Genomic DNA, 15,694 nt, shown 5'->3' on the forward strand with positions numbered 1-15,694 from the left:
CCCTGGAATGAGAGAGATCTGGGAGGTAAGTGGGGAGGATCTGAGCTGAGGGGGATCTGTGCTCATGGGGGTGTCCTGGACTGTGATCATGGGAGCCCTGGACTGAGGGGATAGAGGTGTACGAGTGCTGGAGTGCGGGTCTGAAATGAGGGAGTTGGGGATATGTGGGGGTGGTGGGGTCTGAGGGGTGCCTGGACTGGGCGGGGGCAGGAGCATGCCACAGCCATGGAAACATGCCCCTCAGTCTCCTCCATGGAGTGCCAGTGACCGACAGTATCCCCCGGCCACCACCCCAGATGCACCTAGATTACCATGGGCTGCTCTCCACCAGTAACAGCATGGCGAGGCAAGGGGTGGGGGGTCCGGGCACAGGCGCCTTCTCAAAGGGCAAGGGCCTCCCTCATGGATGATGACTTCAGCTCCCAACTCCCCAGTGGCCAGTGGCAATTTTCCTGGAGGTGCGCTACAGTCTAACACTCGTCCTACCCATCCCTCCCTCCCTCTCCCTGCACCAAGCTACCCTTCAAAAGTGTTTCCCCAATAAATGTCTTGCAAGTCCAATTTGTCTCCGTGTCTGCTTCTCAGAGAACCCAAACTCATACAGCGATGTCGGGGTAGAGTGGAGGGGTCTGGGCTGAGATCCTCATCCCCCAGGCCCCTCCCTGGTCCCCTCTGAGAAGGAGCCAGTATAAGGCTGGGCTCCTACATCCCCAGGACTCCTGGTCTCCCCAGGGCAGGGGCAGCCTCACCTCAGGTGTGGCCAGGCCCACCTGGGTGCTAGAAGGAAGCAAGCCATCTTGTCTCCGTTCCCACCCCAGCACGGTCCCTCTCCCAGACACACATGCAGCGCTGAGGCAAATCTGCTTTTTATCCAAGTAAGGAGGGAGGGCGGACAGGGAGCGTCCTGCTGGCCACGGATATAGAGGCAGCTGCACACTGCAGTCCGGTCCTGACAGCTGGAGCCGAGGGGTTGTCTGCAGGAGGGAGGGTGGAGTGAGTGACGGCTCAGGAACCCCTCCCTTCCCTGTGTTCCGGGCTCTCTGCCTGGGGGGCAGAGGCAGGGAGCCCCATCCACCCACCCTTGCCCCTCACGTGGACTCACACACTTGTTCCTTCGTCCCTGCATGCCCCCATTTGCTAAGAGTGTGCATGCGTGTGTGCCTTTAACGCACTGGAATCCATGGATAGAAGACTGGGAATGCAAGCCACGGAGAGGCAGAAACGGGGAGAGGCAAAAGAGAGAGGGAGACGCAGACATGCAGAAGGGGAAAGACAGAAGCACAGGGACAAAGAAAGAGACCTGGGAGACAGAGACACAGAGACAAAGAGTGAGAGAGAGGGAGACAGGCAGACACAGAGAAGACAGAGGCAGAGGGAGGCCAGGCATGGTGGCCCTCATCTCAGACCCTCACCCCAGCACTTTGGCTGCAGGCAGGAGGATCACTTGAGCCCAGGAGTTTGACACCAGCCTGGGTAACATAGGAAGACCCCGTCTCTGGTACCTGTAGTCCCAGCTCCTTGGGAGGCTGAGGTGGGAGGATTGCTTGAGCCCAGGAGGTCAAGGCTGCAGTGAGCTGTGATTGTACCACTGCACTCCAGCCTGGACAACAGAGCAATGGGGGTGGCTCTGCCTGGCTACTCATGGTGGTCTCAGAGGTTGTGGGGGCTACCAGAGCTAGAACCTGTGGGTCCCTCTGCTCAAATTCAGATTCTCTGTCTTTCATGTGCTGGAAGCTGCTCATTCTCCCCAGTAAGCAAGTTTTGGTTTTCAATAGGCCCATTTTCCTTGTAAGTGGGGCCTATGTTCGAGTCAGTGTGGTCTGAGTCTTTGGTGGAGGCTCCAAGAGTGGAGGCCTGTGCAGCTGTGCTAGATGTTTAAGCTACGTAAAGGATTTTCTTTTCTCTTTTTTTGAGATGGAGTCTCGCTCCGTTGCCCAAGCTGGAATGCAGTGGCACAATCTTGGTTCACTGCAACCCCTGCCTCCCAGGTTCAAGTGATACTCCTGCCTCAGACTCCCTAGTAGCTGGGATTACAGGTGTCCGCCACCTCGCCTGGCTAATTTTTGTATTTTTAGTAGAGATGGGGTTTCGCCATGGTTGCCAGGTTGGTCTCGAACTCCTGACCTCAGGTGATCCACCTGCCTCGACCTCCTAAAGTGCTGGAATTACAGGTGTGAGCCACCGTGCCTGACCTCATAAAGGATTTTCTTTTCTTTTCTTTTCTTTTTTTGAGATGGGATCTCGCTCTGTTGCTCAGGCTGGAGTGCAGTGGTGTGATCTTGGCTCCCTGCAGCCTCTGCCTCCCAGGTTCAAGCAATTCTCCCACTTCAGCCTCCCAAAGTGCTGGGATTACAGACATGAGCCACGGTGCTCAGCCAGGATTTCCGAAGGTAACAGTAACTACAGGTGCTTACTTCTGCATTTTATGTCAAGCTTCATGTTAGCTTATGCTTCACCTGTGCAAATAGATGTTCATGCTTTCTTACACCAGTTCCTCCACTGAACCACAGCATGGAGCATATGATTGGGGTGACTACTTCTTCAAATCTCACAAAGAATAATATATAACTGGAAGCATTCTGGATGCATAGGAGAAAAGTTAATTCTAGCTGGGTGTGGTGGTTCATGCCTGTAATCCCAGCACTTTTGGTGACTGAAGCTGGTGGATCACCTGAGGTTGGGAGTTCGAGACCAGCCTGACCAACATGGAGAAACCCCATCTCTACTGAAAATACAAAATTAGCCGAGTGTGGTGGCGCATGCCCGTAATCCAGCTACTTGGGAGGCTGAGGCAAGAGAATTGCTTGAACTCGGGAGGCAGAGGTTGCCGTGAGCTGAGATTGTGCCATTGCACTCCAGCCTGGGTAACAAGAGTGAAACTCCGTCTCAAAAAAAAAAAAAAGTTAATTATTTACCTACATAAAATGTCCTAAGATAGTAGAGTTTAATTCTTTTACCAAACCCCTATTTGAGAGATGGATTCAGTCACCCATCCATCCATCTGCCAATAAATGCATTCATCCACTCATCTGTGTACCTATCACTCAGCCTCAACCATCTGTCCAACCACCCATTCATCATCTACCTATCTATCCAGAGAGCACGCACAAGCTGGGCGAACCCCGACTGTCCTGTGGATAGTCCTATGGACCAGCCGACACCCCTGCCCCAAGGAGTTCCCAAGTGTAACCACAGTTACAAGTTAAGGGCACCAAGTTAAGGTGCCCCGGGGAAGTGACGCAGGCACCCTCGTTCCTTTTGTTGAGTAGGAGTCTCTGACACCTCCGCAGCACCATGCTGCGTGGGTGAGGCCGAGGACACAGAAATAACAGGAAAGGCTCTTGTCCCTTTATCAGGCAAGGCTCCCTCCCCAACCATATCCATTCATGGTCCATTCACCAATCCACCACCTACCCACATCTACCCATTAAACAACCCATCCAGCCATCAATCCAACCACAGCTCAGCATCAACCAACCCGTGCATTCACCCATCCACCGCCCACCCATCTATCCATGCACCCATCCATCCATCAAACAACTCATCCATCCATCCATCCATCAATCTGCCCATCCACCCATCTACCCATCTATCCATCCACCCATCCATCTACTCATCCACCCATCCAGCCATCCATTCTTCCATCCATGTATCCATCCATCCTTCCACCTCCCTACCCAACCACCAACCTTTCCTGATTTCACACTTTTTGCTGGGCAACGCTAGGAACAAGGACACTAGGGACCTAGGTCTTACCCTCAAGGCACTCCCTGTCCGGTGGGAGAGACAGTAACAACGTAGACACAGCACATGGTCATACAAGCAGCCAGAGAGGTCGCTCAGACAATATTAAGACCCAGAAAAGGCCAGAGAAATTGAGTTAAATCTTAAACACGTGAGAAGTTTTCTGGGCGGTGTGGAGCTAGCCAAGGGCACTCCTGGTAAAGAGAAGAGCAGGAACAGGGACCAACTGGCCATCTGCGGACTGAGAGACATCATTAGTGCAGAGAGGCAGGAGAAATAGGGCCAAAATATGGGTGGATCCACAGGCCAGTGAGTGCTTCAGTTTAACCGAAAGTGAAGAGGGAGCCACAGTAGGTCTTTGAGCAGAGGCAGGCTAACTGGAAAGGTGTGTTTAGGAAAGAGATAGAAGGTAGAGGGGAAAGGTGAGTGAATGTGTTGTGGCTTCACTTCTCCTGCCTCAGTTGGTCCTTCTTACTCCTCCTTTCCTAGGACTACAGGTCAGGAGAATCCCAGCTCCTCCACCTACATGTTGTGCGGCCTTGGGCAAAAGTGGAGCCTTTCTGAGCTTCAGTTTCCTCCACTGCAGAATGGGGATGGTAATAGCAGTGACCTCGGAGACCCAGTTACATCGAGAGGATTAAATGGGGCCTGGGCTGGGCTGGGTGGCTCACGCCTGTAATCCCAGCACTTTGGGAGGCTGAGGAGAACAGATTGCATGAGTTCAGGAGTTCAAGACCAGCCTGGCCCACATGGTAAAACCTCGTCTCTTCTAAAAATACAAAAATTAGCCCGGCAAGGTGGTGCACGCCTGTACTCCCAGCTATTTGGGAGGCTGAGGTGGGAGGATTGCTTGAGCCTAGGAGGTCGAGGCTGTCGTGAGCTGAGATCACACCACTGCACTCCAGCCTGAGTGACAGTAAGAGATCCTGTCTCAACACAACCCCAAACGACAACAACAAAACAAAACAAAAAAATGGGGCCTGGTGCACCTGGAGGCTGGGGCAAGTGTGGCTCTCCCCGTGCGGGGGGCCTGTGTGACTCGGCCCCCACACTTCCCATCTCCAGGGGCAGGGTCTCACAGCCTTCCCCACGTCTGCACCTGTGTCTGCTGTCTCTGCGGTTCTCCGCCAGAGTCTGCCCGTCCCGGTCTCCACCCCGCCCTGGGACTCTACTTCCCCATGGCGGTTCTCTCTCTACATCTATCCATCGCTCCCCCGTCTGTCTCCATTCCCGTCCCTCCCTCGGTCCCTCCGTCTCCCCGCACTGCCCCGCCCGCCCCTCACCTGGGCCTCACTCGCTGCCCGCGCCCACCGCCCCGGGCCCGGCCTCGAGCGTGGCGAGCTGCAGGCGCACGCGGCGGGAGCCTGCGGGCGGCGGGGGCGCGCGGGCGGCTCGGCGCACTCTCCGGGAGCCCGGCGCGGGGCGCTGGCCCGCGGCGGCGGGCGCCGACCAGCGGCGGGAGAGCTTGCGCGCCAGGCGGGCGAGCGCCGAGGGCCGCAGGCCGTAGTCGCGCTCCAGCTCCTGGCGCGAGATCTCGATGTTGCCGGTGTACCAGAGGATCCAGCCCAGCAGGCTCAGGAACACCAGCAGCGCGCCCGAGTAGATGAGCAGGTCCCCGAAGTCGCGGCCCCGCACCTGCAGCTGCGCGAACACGCCAGTCAACAGCGCCGCCATGCCTGCCACGTCCAGCGCCACGGCCAGCAGCAGCGCCATCCGGCAGCGGCCCAGGCCAGCCGCGGGTGCGGGCGCGACCGCCGGCGCGGACGGTGCACCCGGCGGGGTCCCTTGCGAGGTGCACACCGCTGGCGCCGCCGCCATGGCCCTGCACTGCCGCTGCTGGCGTCCAGAGAGAGAGTTCTGGGGTGCGGCCCGGCCCGGGGCGGGGTCAGAGGATGGCGCCAGGTGTGCCAAGCTCCCGCCTGGTCACCTGAGCCCGGTTGGGCGCAAACCGGCCCGGCCGGGGTTACCCCGGCCGTGGTTTCCGTGCAGGGGCTATTGCTGAGAGGCCTGCGCCGGTGGTAGCCAGGCGCACAGCCACGGGTGCCTCAGGGGCCGTGCCACCCAGGGAGGTCACACATGGCCAAAAATCAGGGCATTTCAGTGGTGGCAGCGTGGGACACTCGGAGCCGGGCGTGGCGTTGTTTCTGCTCAGTGTCCGCCTCCCGAAGCCAGTGCAGATCAGACAGTGCAGATCAGACAAGGCCCTTAGACGCCAAGGAGCTCTGGGACGCGAGAACCAGCAGTCGGGATGGTCTAAGAGGGGAAGCTCGGGGCTCAGCGGAAGCTGAGTTTCCTTTACTCGGAGTGTGTCTTCTGGAGTCTCCTGTGTGCCCAGCGAATGAAGCCAAGAGCACAAAGACGGACGAGACCCATCAGGTCCAGAGCGCACCCGTGGAGGAGGCTGGGCGAACCCCGACTGTCCTGTGGGTAGTCCTATGGACCAGACAAGGCCTCTGCCCCAAAGAGTTCCCAGGTGTAACCACAAATTAAGGAGCCCTGGGGAGGTGACACAGGCACCCTCATTACTTTTGTTCAGCAGGAGTCTCTGAGGCCTCCCCAGCACCATGCCGCGTGGGTGAGGTCGAGGACACAGAGAGATAGCAGGCGAGGCTCCTGCCCCTTTAGGGTGGCCCTGACAACGGATCATAACCTCCTAGGGAGCTGATGGGGTGTGACAGGCACACTGCAGGCTGGAGGCACAGGTGGAGGGCAGGGAAGAGGACTGGCAAATCTATAGAATCCTAAGGGGAGCCAACAGCAGCCACATGCAAACCTCCCTCCCTGCAACCAACTCTCCCTTAGAGGGCATCCGCGCTCCCCTGGGGTGGCAGTCTGCGAGAAGTTTCCGTGTAGGTTCTCCCCAGGCTTAAACAGTTTAAAAGTTTTATTTCAAGAAAACTCTGGGGAGGGCGAATGCAAGGGGGCTGCCGAGATTAGCCGAGGGATTCCGAATGAAGACGGAGTGTTTCCGAACAGACATACCTCGCCGAAGAGCGTTTCCGGAGGGTTCCGAAAATGCCAGAGCGGGCCTCGGCGCCCTCACTGGCCATCACCGCAAGGGCTTACGAAGACCCGAAATATGCAAAGGTGCCGGGGCTAGGCTTTAATAGTTCACGCATTCACCAGTTCGTTCATAAAACAAACGTTTGTTGAGCGCCCCATCATATGCCAATCACAGTGACAAGCGCTGGGTGAGCAATACCGGAGAGACAACGATGAGGCATGGGTCCCAGGACCTCTCCAATTGGAGCCACTCAGAAATCCGGCGTAGAGTTCCGAAAACTTCCGAACGGTCCTCGGAACACGCTCTCGGCTCTCTAACCGAAGAGTTCCGAATATTCCCGAGCGTTGAGCGATAGGTCGGCGGAAGTAGCCGACCATCATCGCGCCGCCTCGGAGGTGGGGACCCACACCTCCCGTTGGGCCCGCCCAGAGAGGAAGCGGAAATGCGTGTGCTGTATTAAAGGCGTCGTCCCGCCCCCTCCCAATCTCTTTCCGTCTCAGGTCGCCGCTACGAGAGGAGGTGAGCGTCCGTCCTCTTGGTGTGGCCGCCATCTCGCGCCCGCCGCCCACTCCCTCGCAACCCTGTGCCTGCCTTCTCCCCTTGCGCCTCAAGGGTCCTTGGCGGACCCCAGCCCCACCCCCTGAAGTCGTTGTGAATTCTCAAGTTATTTTCCCCTCACTCTCCCGGAAGTTAGTCTCGGCTACCTGAGTTCGGTCCCGCTGCCTTAGGTCACTTAGCCCCGCCTGACAGAGTTCTAGGTCGCTGTCTGCCTTCAGGGGTCTCCCATTCACCCAAGTTCCCAGTCGCTGTCTTCCTCTGCTGTCCTAGCGGGGCCCCAGGCCCAACGCCGGTTTAGTTCTCAGCGCCTGACGCTTTTCCACGTGCCCGTTTCCCCGCAGCCGCCGCCATGTCTGCGCATCTGCAATGGATGGTCGTGCGGAACTGCTCCAGTTTCCTGATCAAGAGGAATAAGCAGACCTACAGTACTGTAAGTGGGGCCCGGATGCGTGGCTCCTGCGGCAGGAGGGTCCTGGGTCCCTGACCCTGGGTCAGCGGGCGGGACCTTGGCATGTCTCCGGGTCCCATCTTCACGATTCCTTGTGCCGCCTCCGTCCCAGGAGCCCAATAACTTGAAGGCCCGCAATTCCTTCCGCTACAACGGGCTGATTCACCGCAAGACCGTGGGCGTGGAACCGGCAGCCGACGGCAAAGGTGTCGTGGTGGTCATTAAGCGGAGATCCGGTGAGTTGTGTCTGGTTTGGGCCGGAGAGCGGCCCCTTTCCCGGGGCAGGGAGCTGTGATTTTTCCCTCTCAGGCAGGAAGAGTGATAACTGCCTTTGCGGCGGGCATCCCTGGCGCCAGGGTGTTGGTCTGGGAACCGGCTTCCCTCTCGGCCGACTCGTTGTGAGCCGCGCGCGTCTGAGCCTGTGTCCTCACCTGTAAAGTGGAGAAACGGAAAAGGACCTGAACTTCCCCATTGGTGGTTGAGAGTGAAGGCACGGGGTTGATGTTTTCAGATGAAATCCTCAAAGCAAGTCCGGGTGGCGGTGGATGGCTTCATCCCACAGGTGGGAAAAGTGAGGCACAATAGGGGAGGGGCCCTCGCTACCACACTTAGAAGGGGACAGGCTGGGTTGGTCGCGGCCATTTGACTCCCATTCCGCCTGTGTAGGTTAGAGAAGAGGCCTTGAGGAGCCCACTCCCTACGTTCTGCTGTCAGGTGCAGGCCTTTTTGCGGGATTCCCTGAGTGTTCATGGGAGTTGGGGGCGACTGAAGGAGGAGTCCAACTTCACATGTGTTCTTGCCAGGGCTGTGTTTTCTTTTTTTAGAGTGAGTTTTTCTCAGGTCTTTAATTGGAACTGCTTCAGAGCCAAGGGTCCATTGATTGAATGGCAGCAGCAAACACAGTCTTGGCTAGTGATCCTCCTGCCTCAGGGACACGTAGTCCAGGGAGCAGGCAGTTGCTTGGCACCTGGGGACCCCGTTTTGGGGTGTCCTGAAAGCTTTCCCCTCTTGGATTGCTGAATACATGGGTGGCCCTTCCTAGATTGAGTGAAGCTGGGGCCTCTCAGCCAAGCTGATGTTGAACCACTGCTGTGGGGATGGGCCTGGGGTTCCTCGGAAGTTGTTCATACCCATTGCCAGGAGCGTGGGCTCTGGCCAGACCTCGATCGGATCCTAACTGAAGCAGCAACTTCCTGGCATGAGAAAGGAGTGTTTTCATGGTGGACAGAATTGGGCTATGAGTGTGACAAGCTGTGTCCTCAGTACTCTGTGATGAGTGAGCCTCTGTTAAGTGGACAGGTGGGGAAACAGCTACCTGCTGGCCTGCCCGGGTACCTGCCATGGGCCCAGGGTGCTCAGCTTCTCAGTGTGAGACTGTCCACACCTGCGAGTTGCGCTAAAGGTGCAGGTTAGGTGGACTGACCCCAGGACCTCCCTGACCCCCAACCAGGCCAGCGGAAGCCTGCCACCTCCTACGTGCGGACCACCATCAACAAGAACGCTCGCGCCACGCTCAGCAGCATCAGACACATGATCCGCAAGAACAAGTACCGCCCCGACCTGCGCATGGTGAGCTGGGGTTTGGGGGTCAGGCTGGGGGGTGGCCCGTGCTATGGGGAAGGGCCTCCTACTACTGGTTGCGTATGGGCTGGAGAGGGATGGATTCTTGCTTTCAACCTACTCCCTACCCCCAGCATGGGCCTAGGGGACAGCTTGTGGAGTGTGTGAGCTGAGCCTTGCTCTGCCCCCACCCCAACCCCCTCCAGGCAGCCATCCGCAGGGCCAGCGCCATCCTGCGCAGCCAGAAGCCTGTGATGGTGAAGAGGAAGCGGACCCGCCCCACCAAGAGCTCCTGAGCCCCTTGCCCCTAAAGCAATAAAGAGTCAGCTGGCTTTCTCACCTGCCTGGACTGGGCCTCCCTTTGTGAAGCGCTCTGGGGAGCTCTGGCCCTGTGTGTTGTCATTCAGGCCATGTCATCAAAACTCTGCATGTCATCTTGTCCATCTGGAGGTGACATCAATGGCTGGCCATGGAGGAGAGGTGGGGTAGCTGCCTTGGCCCTGGTTGGGTCAAGGGTCATTGTCTTCATGGAAAAAGCTTGCTGACTTGTGATCGAGACCTACTGTCCCATTGTGAGGTGGCCTGAAGAATCCCAGCTGGGGCAGTGGCTTCCATTCAGAAGAAGAAAGGCGTTTTCTAGCCCAGAAGGGTGTGGGCTGAGGGCTGGGCCCTGGTGCTGCAGCAGGGTTTGGGGACTCGGGGTGTTCCCAAGACCTGGGGAACGACCGGCATCACGTGAGGAAGGTGACTTTCACATGCAGAGAGGGCACAGCCACGCGTGGAGGGGATGAGCTTTACCTGATGCAGCCTCGTCTCTGAGATGGGCAGTTTGTTGGGTAGTGACTCATACCCGTAAGGGAGCTGGCAACCTCAGGGTACAGCCAGTGGACATTGAACAGCCTTAGCATCGTCTCCCTACTCCCAGCCCTCCAGCTGTCCCCATCCCTCCCCAGTCTCTCTGAGCTGGCTCTTGTCACTCAGGTATCAGCTCTGGCTGCTCCTGGGTCACCCTGTCACCCAAGCTTTCCTGATTGCCCAGTCCTGTTTGCTCCCTACTGTAATATGACAGCTTGTGAGGCCAGGAGTTTGAGACCATCCTAGGCAACAGTGAGACACAGTCTCTCAAATAAAACTACCTGGGTGTGCTGGTGTGCTGCCTGTGGTCCTAGCTCCTCAGAGGTTGAGTAGAGGCTGAGGTGGGCGGGGCACTTGAGCCCATGAGCCCACTACTGCACTCCAGCCTGGAAGACAGCATGACACTCAAGAGAGTGAGGCTTGGATGGGGAAAGAGTCATGATGTTGATCCTGACATGTTTTCTAGGCACCTGTAAGCTACTGCCAGGGACCGAGGATCCAGAATCCAGGACACCCCTGGTTCTGGCCATCCTGGGGTACCTAATTCAGAGAAGGACTCTACTTCCTGTCTGAGACTACCCACGGCCTTGTGACTGAGAGTAAAGGGACTGTCGGCCTTGACTTGCCATTGATTGGGGTCATAGAGGGCTGGGAGCCCTGCCTTTTGGGGCAGACAGCTGCCCTTCCGACCTCAGCCCTATCTGCTCCAGCCTTGCCCAGCTTGAAGGAGAGCAAATCTGACCACTTCTTGCCAGCCCCTGTCTGCTGTGGATTATCATATTCTCTGTCCTTCACTGAGTGGGGTCTGTTAACTCAGATTGAAGGGTTGCTGTAGAACTGAGGGGTGACTTGGTACCTGCTCAGGACCCCTGCTGTCTCAGGCCCACCTATGGCTTGCCTCACTCCACTGGGACTCCACCTTCATAAGGAGCGCTCACTGCTCACCTTAGTAGATGGCACCTTCTCGTGAGGCCTCCCCCCTCGCACCTGCTTCACTTGTCCTCCACAGTGTTGATTTCCAGCCAACAAGCTGGCAGGTGTGTCTGTCATGTGTTTTGTGTGTTGGTGGGCAAGGGGTTTGTCTAGCACACCAGCATACAATAGACGCTGAATGAATGGGGGATATTGAATGAATAAGGCCTGAGGCCCACCGGTCCTGAGAGTTTGCTCGCCGGAGACTTTTTTTTGGAAATGGAGTCTCACTGCGTTGGTGAGGCTGGAGTGCAGTGGCACGATCTCGGCTTACTACAACCTCCACCTCCTGGGTTCAAGCGATTCTCCCGCCTCAGCCTCCTGAGGAGCTGGGACTACGGGTGGGTGTCACCACACCCAGTTCAGTATTGTATTTTTAGTAGAGACGATTTCACCATTTTGCCCGGGCTGGTTTGGAACTTCTGACTTCAAATGACCCAGTTGCCTCGGCCTCCCAAAGTGCTGGGATGACAGGTGCCTGAGGCTTTCTGATGTGGCTGCTGCTGCTCAGGTGGTCTTGTCCTTTAACTGCCTCCTTGCCTGCCCTGGAGCCTTGCCCCTCTCGGCCCAGCCCCCTGTGGAGTCCTACTGGCTGCTTCCATCCCTGTCTGAATCCTCCTGCTGTGTGGCCTCCCCTGGTCTCATCCGTAACACAGCCCAGCTCGGTGGGCCTCTGTTCCTGTGGGTGGCCAGCCCGTCTGTGTGGCTGGGCTGGGGAGGCTATGTCTGGTACCTGAATGCTACTGGTGGGTTGGGGTGGAGGAACCAGGAGAGGGCCGGAGGGACAGAGCTGGTCTCAGCCCCGGGGAGTTGGGAGTCCCCAGTGCGCTGAGCAAACGTGGATGCACCGTTTCCCTCCTCCAGACCTCGTCTTGGAGAGGGAGATGTTGGATGGGGCCATCTATTGAAGCTTTATTCACACAAATCACATCTGTTGGCCTGGGAATTGGAAAACAGGTTAAACCAAAAACGTGATATTAAAATAAGCAGGCAGGCTCACCATAGTAAAAATGCTGAAAGCCAAAGACACAATTTGGAGAACAGAAGGAAAGCGTCTTGTCAGTATGGAAGGTCCCCGATAAAGTTAGTAGCTGCCCTCATCAGAAACAACAGGCCCAGGCAGCGGGAACATACCCAGAGTGCTGAAGACCTCCCAGGTCATCCTGTCCCCAAGAGTGACGCCGCCAGCATTCCCAGCTCAGGGCTCATGGTTCACGGAAGCCAGGAGTCAAACTGCCCGGGCTCCAGTCCCAGCTGTGCCCAGCTGTGGGGACTTGGGCAGCTCCTTTAGTAGTTCCATGCCTCAGTTTCCCATAAGTAAAAGGCCGTTTCGAGTGCCTTTCACAGACCTGCATAAGGCAGGTGACTCTGTTCACTGCTGTCTCCAGCTCTTAGTCCGGTAACTGCACGGTGAGTGAACCTAGGGCGCACCCCGGAAGGCTGCCAAGCCCAAGGTTGTGCAGAGCGCTGCGGACTCCAGACTCCCCACAGCAGCAGAGACTCGGGACTGAGGTGTGCTCTGTTCGCAGGACATGCTGGCATCTACTGTGTCAGGGCTCCGTTGCTGTGGCTGTGCAACCTTGTACAAGTTCCTCAACCTCTCTGTGTCTTCGTACCCTCATCTGTAACATGCGTGTCAATAGACCTTACTACTCAGGGTTGATGAGAAGATTAAATGTGCAGAACCTGCTTCACTGTGCCCACAAATCTTGATTGTAGGAATAAATTAATGACTTTTTATAAATATTTTGATCAGATGGACTTAGAGGATCACAAATGTCTTCACATGCCTATGACGCATTTGCACACAAACTAATGCTCATGTTTCCCGAGCACCTGGAAGACACCAGATCCATGTGCAGTAATGCCTGGTGGCTCCAGGTCTGCCCCGCCATCCTGTGGGGCCATGAGCTTGCCCAGCCTCCCGCCTGTGTTTGTGAGTATCATTCTGTCCTCGGCTGCGTTTCCAGCCCAGGCTGTTTGGCTCTGCCCAGGAATTGTATTGATTCCCCTTTGTTTTTCTTGTAGCCAGTTACTGGAATAAAATCATCTACTTTAAAATCTTTCATTGTGAAATATGCATGTGGTCTTGAAAAACTGCAAATGAAAGAGGAGTATGCAGGGGAAGAAACTCTCAGAATCCCAGCCCCTAAGTCAGCCACCTGCGTGTCTCCTTTTCGGAAACTTCACGCATGTGCATGCAGATCTCATCTTTTTGTTCAAGAGACAGTGTCTCGGCCGGGCGCGGTGGCTCAAGCCTGTAATCCCAGCACTTTGGGAGGCCGAGGCGGGCGGATCACGAGGTCAGGAGATCGAGACCCTCCTGGCTAACACGGTGAAACCCCGTCTCTACTAAAAAAAAATACAAAAAACTAGCCGGGTGCAGTGGCGGGCGCCTGTAGTCCCAGCTACTCGGAGGCTGAGGCGGGAGAATGGCGGGAACCCGGGAGGCGGAGCTTGCGGTGAGCCGAGATCGCGCCACTGCACTCCAGCCTGGGCGACACAGCGAGACTCCGTCTCAAAAAAAAAAAAAAAAAAAAAAAAGACAGTGTCTCACTGTTGCCTGGGCTGGAGTGCAGTGGCGCAATCATGGCTCACCGCAGCCTCCAACTCCTGGGCTCTCTCAGTTGTCCGGCCTCAGCCCCTTGTGTAGCTGGGACTAAGGTGTGCAGCAGCACACCTGACTAATTTATAAAGATATTTTGTAGAGACAGAGTCTAACTTTGTTGCCCAGGCTGGTCTTGACGTCCTGGGCGCAAGCAATCCTCCTGCCTCGGCCTCCCAAAGTGTTGGGATTACAAGCATGAGCCACCGCACCTTCATCTTTTAATGTCCTACACAGCTTGGAGCATGGCAACAGGAACCTCCACCTTGCTCCTTTTCCCTCATGCACTGGGCTGTCTCGTCAGCACACACAGGCTGCGGGCCCCTTTCGGTGGCTCTCAGCGTATGTGCTGCATTGACGAAGCCATTTATTTAAACACACCCCTCAATAGCTAATCCCCCAGAGGCTCCCCAGCACCCCTCTCCTCTGTTCCTCTTGAACACCTGGCCCTCCTCCAGGCCCAGCCATCCCTAGCATGTCCGCATCACACCTCCAGCGGTCCCTGCTCCCACCGGCCTCCCACATCCGCCCGCTCTCCTGCTGTCCCTCCAGGCTGTTCTCTACACAGGAGCAAATTGATCTTTACAAATGATAAATCAGGCCGGGCGCGGTGGCTCAAGCCTGTAATCCCAGCACTTTGGGAGGCCGAGACGGGTGGATCACAAGGTCAGGAGATCGAGACCATCCTGGCTAACATGGTGAAACCCCGTCTCTACTAAAAAATACAAAAAAATAGCCGGGCGAGGTGGCGGCGCCTGTAGTCCCAGCTACTCGGGAGGCTGAGGCAGGAGAATGGCGGGAACCCGGGAGGCGGAGCTTGCAGTGAGCTGAGATCCGGCCACTGCACTCTAGCCTGGGCGACAGAGCGAAACTCCGTCTCAAAAAAAAAAAAAAAAAAAAAAAAATGATAAATCAGACGTGTCATCCTCCTTGGCCGACGCCCCCTCCATGAGGAATAAAAGCCCAAACCCTTCTCTAGGGCCAGCAAGGCCTTGGATCTGGCCCTGTCCAGTCTCCCAGCCTCCTTAGGCTGCAACCTCTGAGGCCTCTCTCCTCCCTGAAGCTCCTAGCGGGTCCCTAGGCTCAGATTAAGACTGTCTCCAAAAAAAAAAAAAAAAGATGTAATTCACATAACATAAAGTCCATGCTTTTATAGTGCACAATTCAGTGATTTTTAGTTTTCACAAAGCTTTGCAACCACAACCCCTATCTTATTCCAGAACATTTCGTCATCCCGAATAGACACCCAGTATCCATAAAGCAGCCACTCCTACTCATGTTTCCTCTAGCCCCTGGCAATCGCCAACCTTTTTTTTTTTTTTTTGAGACGGAGTCTCGCTCTGTCACCCAGGCTGGAGTGCAGTGGCGCGATCTCGGCTCACTGCAAGCTCCGCCTCCCGAGTTTACGCCATTCTCCTGCCTCAGCCTCCCGAGTAGCTGGGACTACAGGCGCCCGCCATCTCGCCCGGTTAATTTTTTGTATTTTTTTAGTAGAGACGGGGTTTCGCCGTGTTCGCCAGGATGGTCTCGATCTCCTGACCTCGTGATCCGCCCGTCTCGGCCTCCCAAAGTGCTGGGATTACAGGCTTGAGCCACAGCGCCCGGCCCTTTTTTTTTTTTAAGACAAGAGTTTCGCTCTGTTGCCCAGGCTGGAGTACAATGGCATGACCTCAGCACACTCTGACCTCAGCTCACTGCAACCTTCGCCTCCTGGGTTCAAGCGATTCTTCTGCCTCAGCCTCCCGAATAGCTGAGATTACAGGTGCCTGCCAGCATGCCCAGGTAATTTTTGTATTTTTAGTAGAGATGGGGTTTCACCGTGTTGGCCAGGCTGTTCTTGAACTCCTGACCTCCAGTGATCCACCTGCGTTGGCCTCCCAAAGTGCTGGGATTACAGGTGTGAGCCACCGTGCCCAGCCACAAATCTATTTTGTTTTTAAGAGACCGG

The 15,694-nt window shown here is 56.3% G+C and overlaps 2 protein-coding genes across 3 annotated transcripts; one reads left to right on the forward strand and one right to left on the reverse strand.

The window, feature by feature from the left end:
• Positions 1–25: 25 nt before the first annotated feature.
• TMEM238 (transmembrane protein 238) lies at positions 26–5,835 on the reverse strand. Of its 2 annotated transcripts, none has more exons than XM_033224476.1 (2): positions 5,380–5,835; positions 26–974 (listed from the first exon to the last, which is right to left on the reverse strand). In XM_033224476.1, exons 1-2 carry the CDS (start codon positions 5,560–5,562, stop codon positions 597–599), a joined length of 561 nt encoding a protein of 186 aa, XP_033080367.1. In that variant the 5' UTR covers positions 5,563–5,835; the 3' UTR covers positions 26–596. The 2 variants fall into 2 exon arrangements, with proteins under 2 accessions (XP_033080367.1, XP_033080368.1); XM_033224477.1 differs by having other exon boundaries at positions 851–974; positions 5,028–5,835.
• A 1,343-nt stretch (positions 5,836–7,178) lies between these two features.
• Positions 7,179–9,657, forward strand: RPL28 (ribosomal protein L28). The gene is made up of 5 exons (XM_033224480.1): positions 7,179–7,267; positions 7,648–7,736; positions 7,867–7,990; positions 9,205–9,323; positions 9,521–9,657. Exons 2-5 carry the CDS (start codon positions 7,656–7,658, stop codon positions 9,608–9,610), a joined length of 414 nt encoding a protein of 137 aa, XP_033080371.1. The 5' UTR covers positions 7,179–7,267; positions 7,648–7,655; the 3' UTR covers positions 9,611–9,657.
• Positions 9,658–15,694: the final 6,037 nt, after the last annotated feature.

Source organism: Trachypithecus francoisi, unplaced genomic scaffold (genome assembly GCF_009764315.1).
Source record: "Trachypithecus francoisi isolate TF-2019V2 unplaced genomic scaffold, Tfra_2.0 Lachesis_group12, whole genome shotgun sequence".
NCBI lineage: Eukaryota > Metazoa > Chordata > Mammalia > Primates > Cercopithecidae > Trachypithecus > Trachypithecus francoisi.

Excerpts from the sequence above, each read along its gene's own strand:
- RPL28 (XM_033224480.1), top strand. The coding sequence starts at position 7,656 with ATGTCTGCGCATCTGCAATGGATGGTCGTGCGGAACTGCTCCAGTTTC. Across the intron at positions 7,737-7,866 it reads ATAAGCAGACCTACAGTACT|GAGCCCAATAACTTGAAGGC; the intron begins GTAAGTGGGGCC and ends CCTCCGTCCCAG. Across the intron at positions 7,991-9,204 it reads GGTCATTAAGCGGAGATCCG|GCCAGCGGAAGCCTGCCACC; the intron begins GTGAGTTGTGTC and ends ACCCCCAACCAG.
- TMEM238 (XM_033224476.1), bottom strand. The coding sequence starts at position 5,562 with ATGGCGGCGGCGCCAGCGGTGTGCACCTCGCAAGGGACCCCGCCGGGT. Across the intron at positions 975-5,379 it reads GCGTGTTCGCGCAGCTGCAG|ACAACCCCTCGGCTCCAGCT; the intron begins GTGCGGGGCCGC and ends TCCCTCCTGCAG.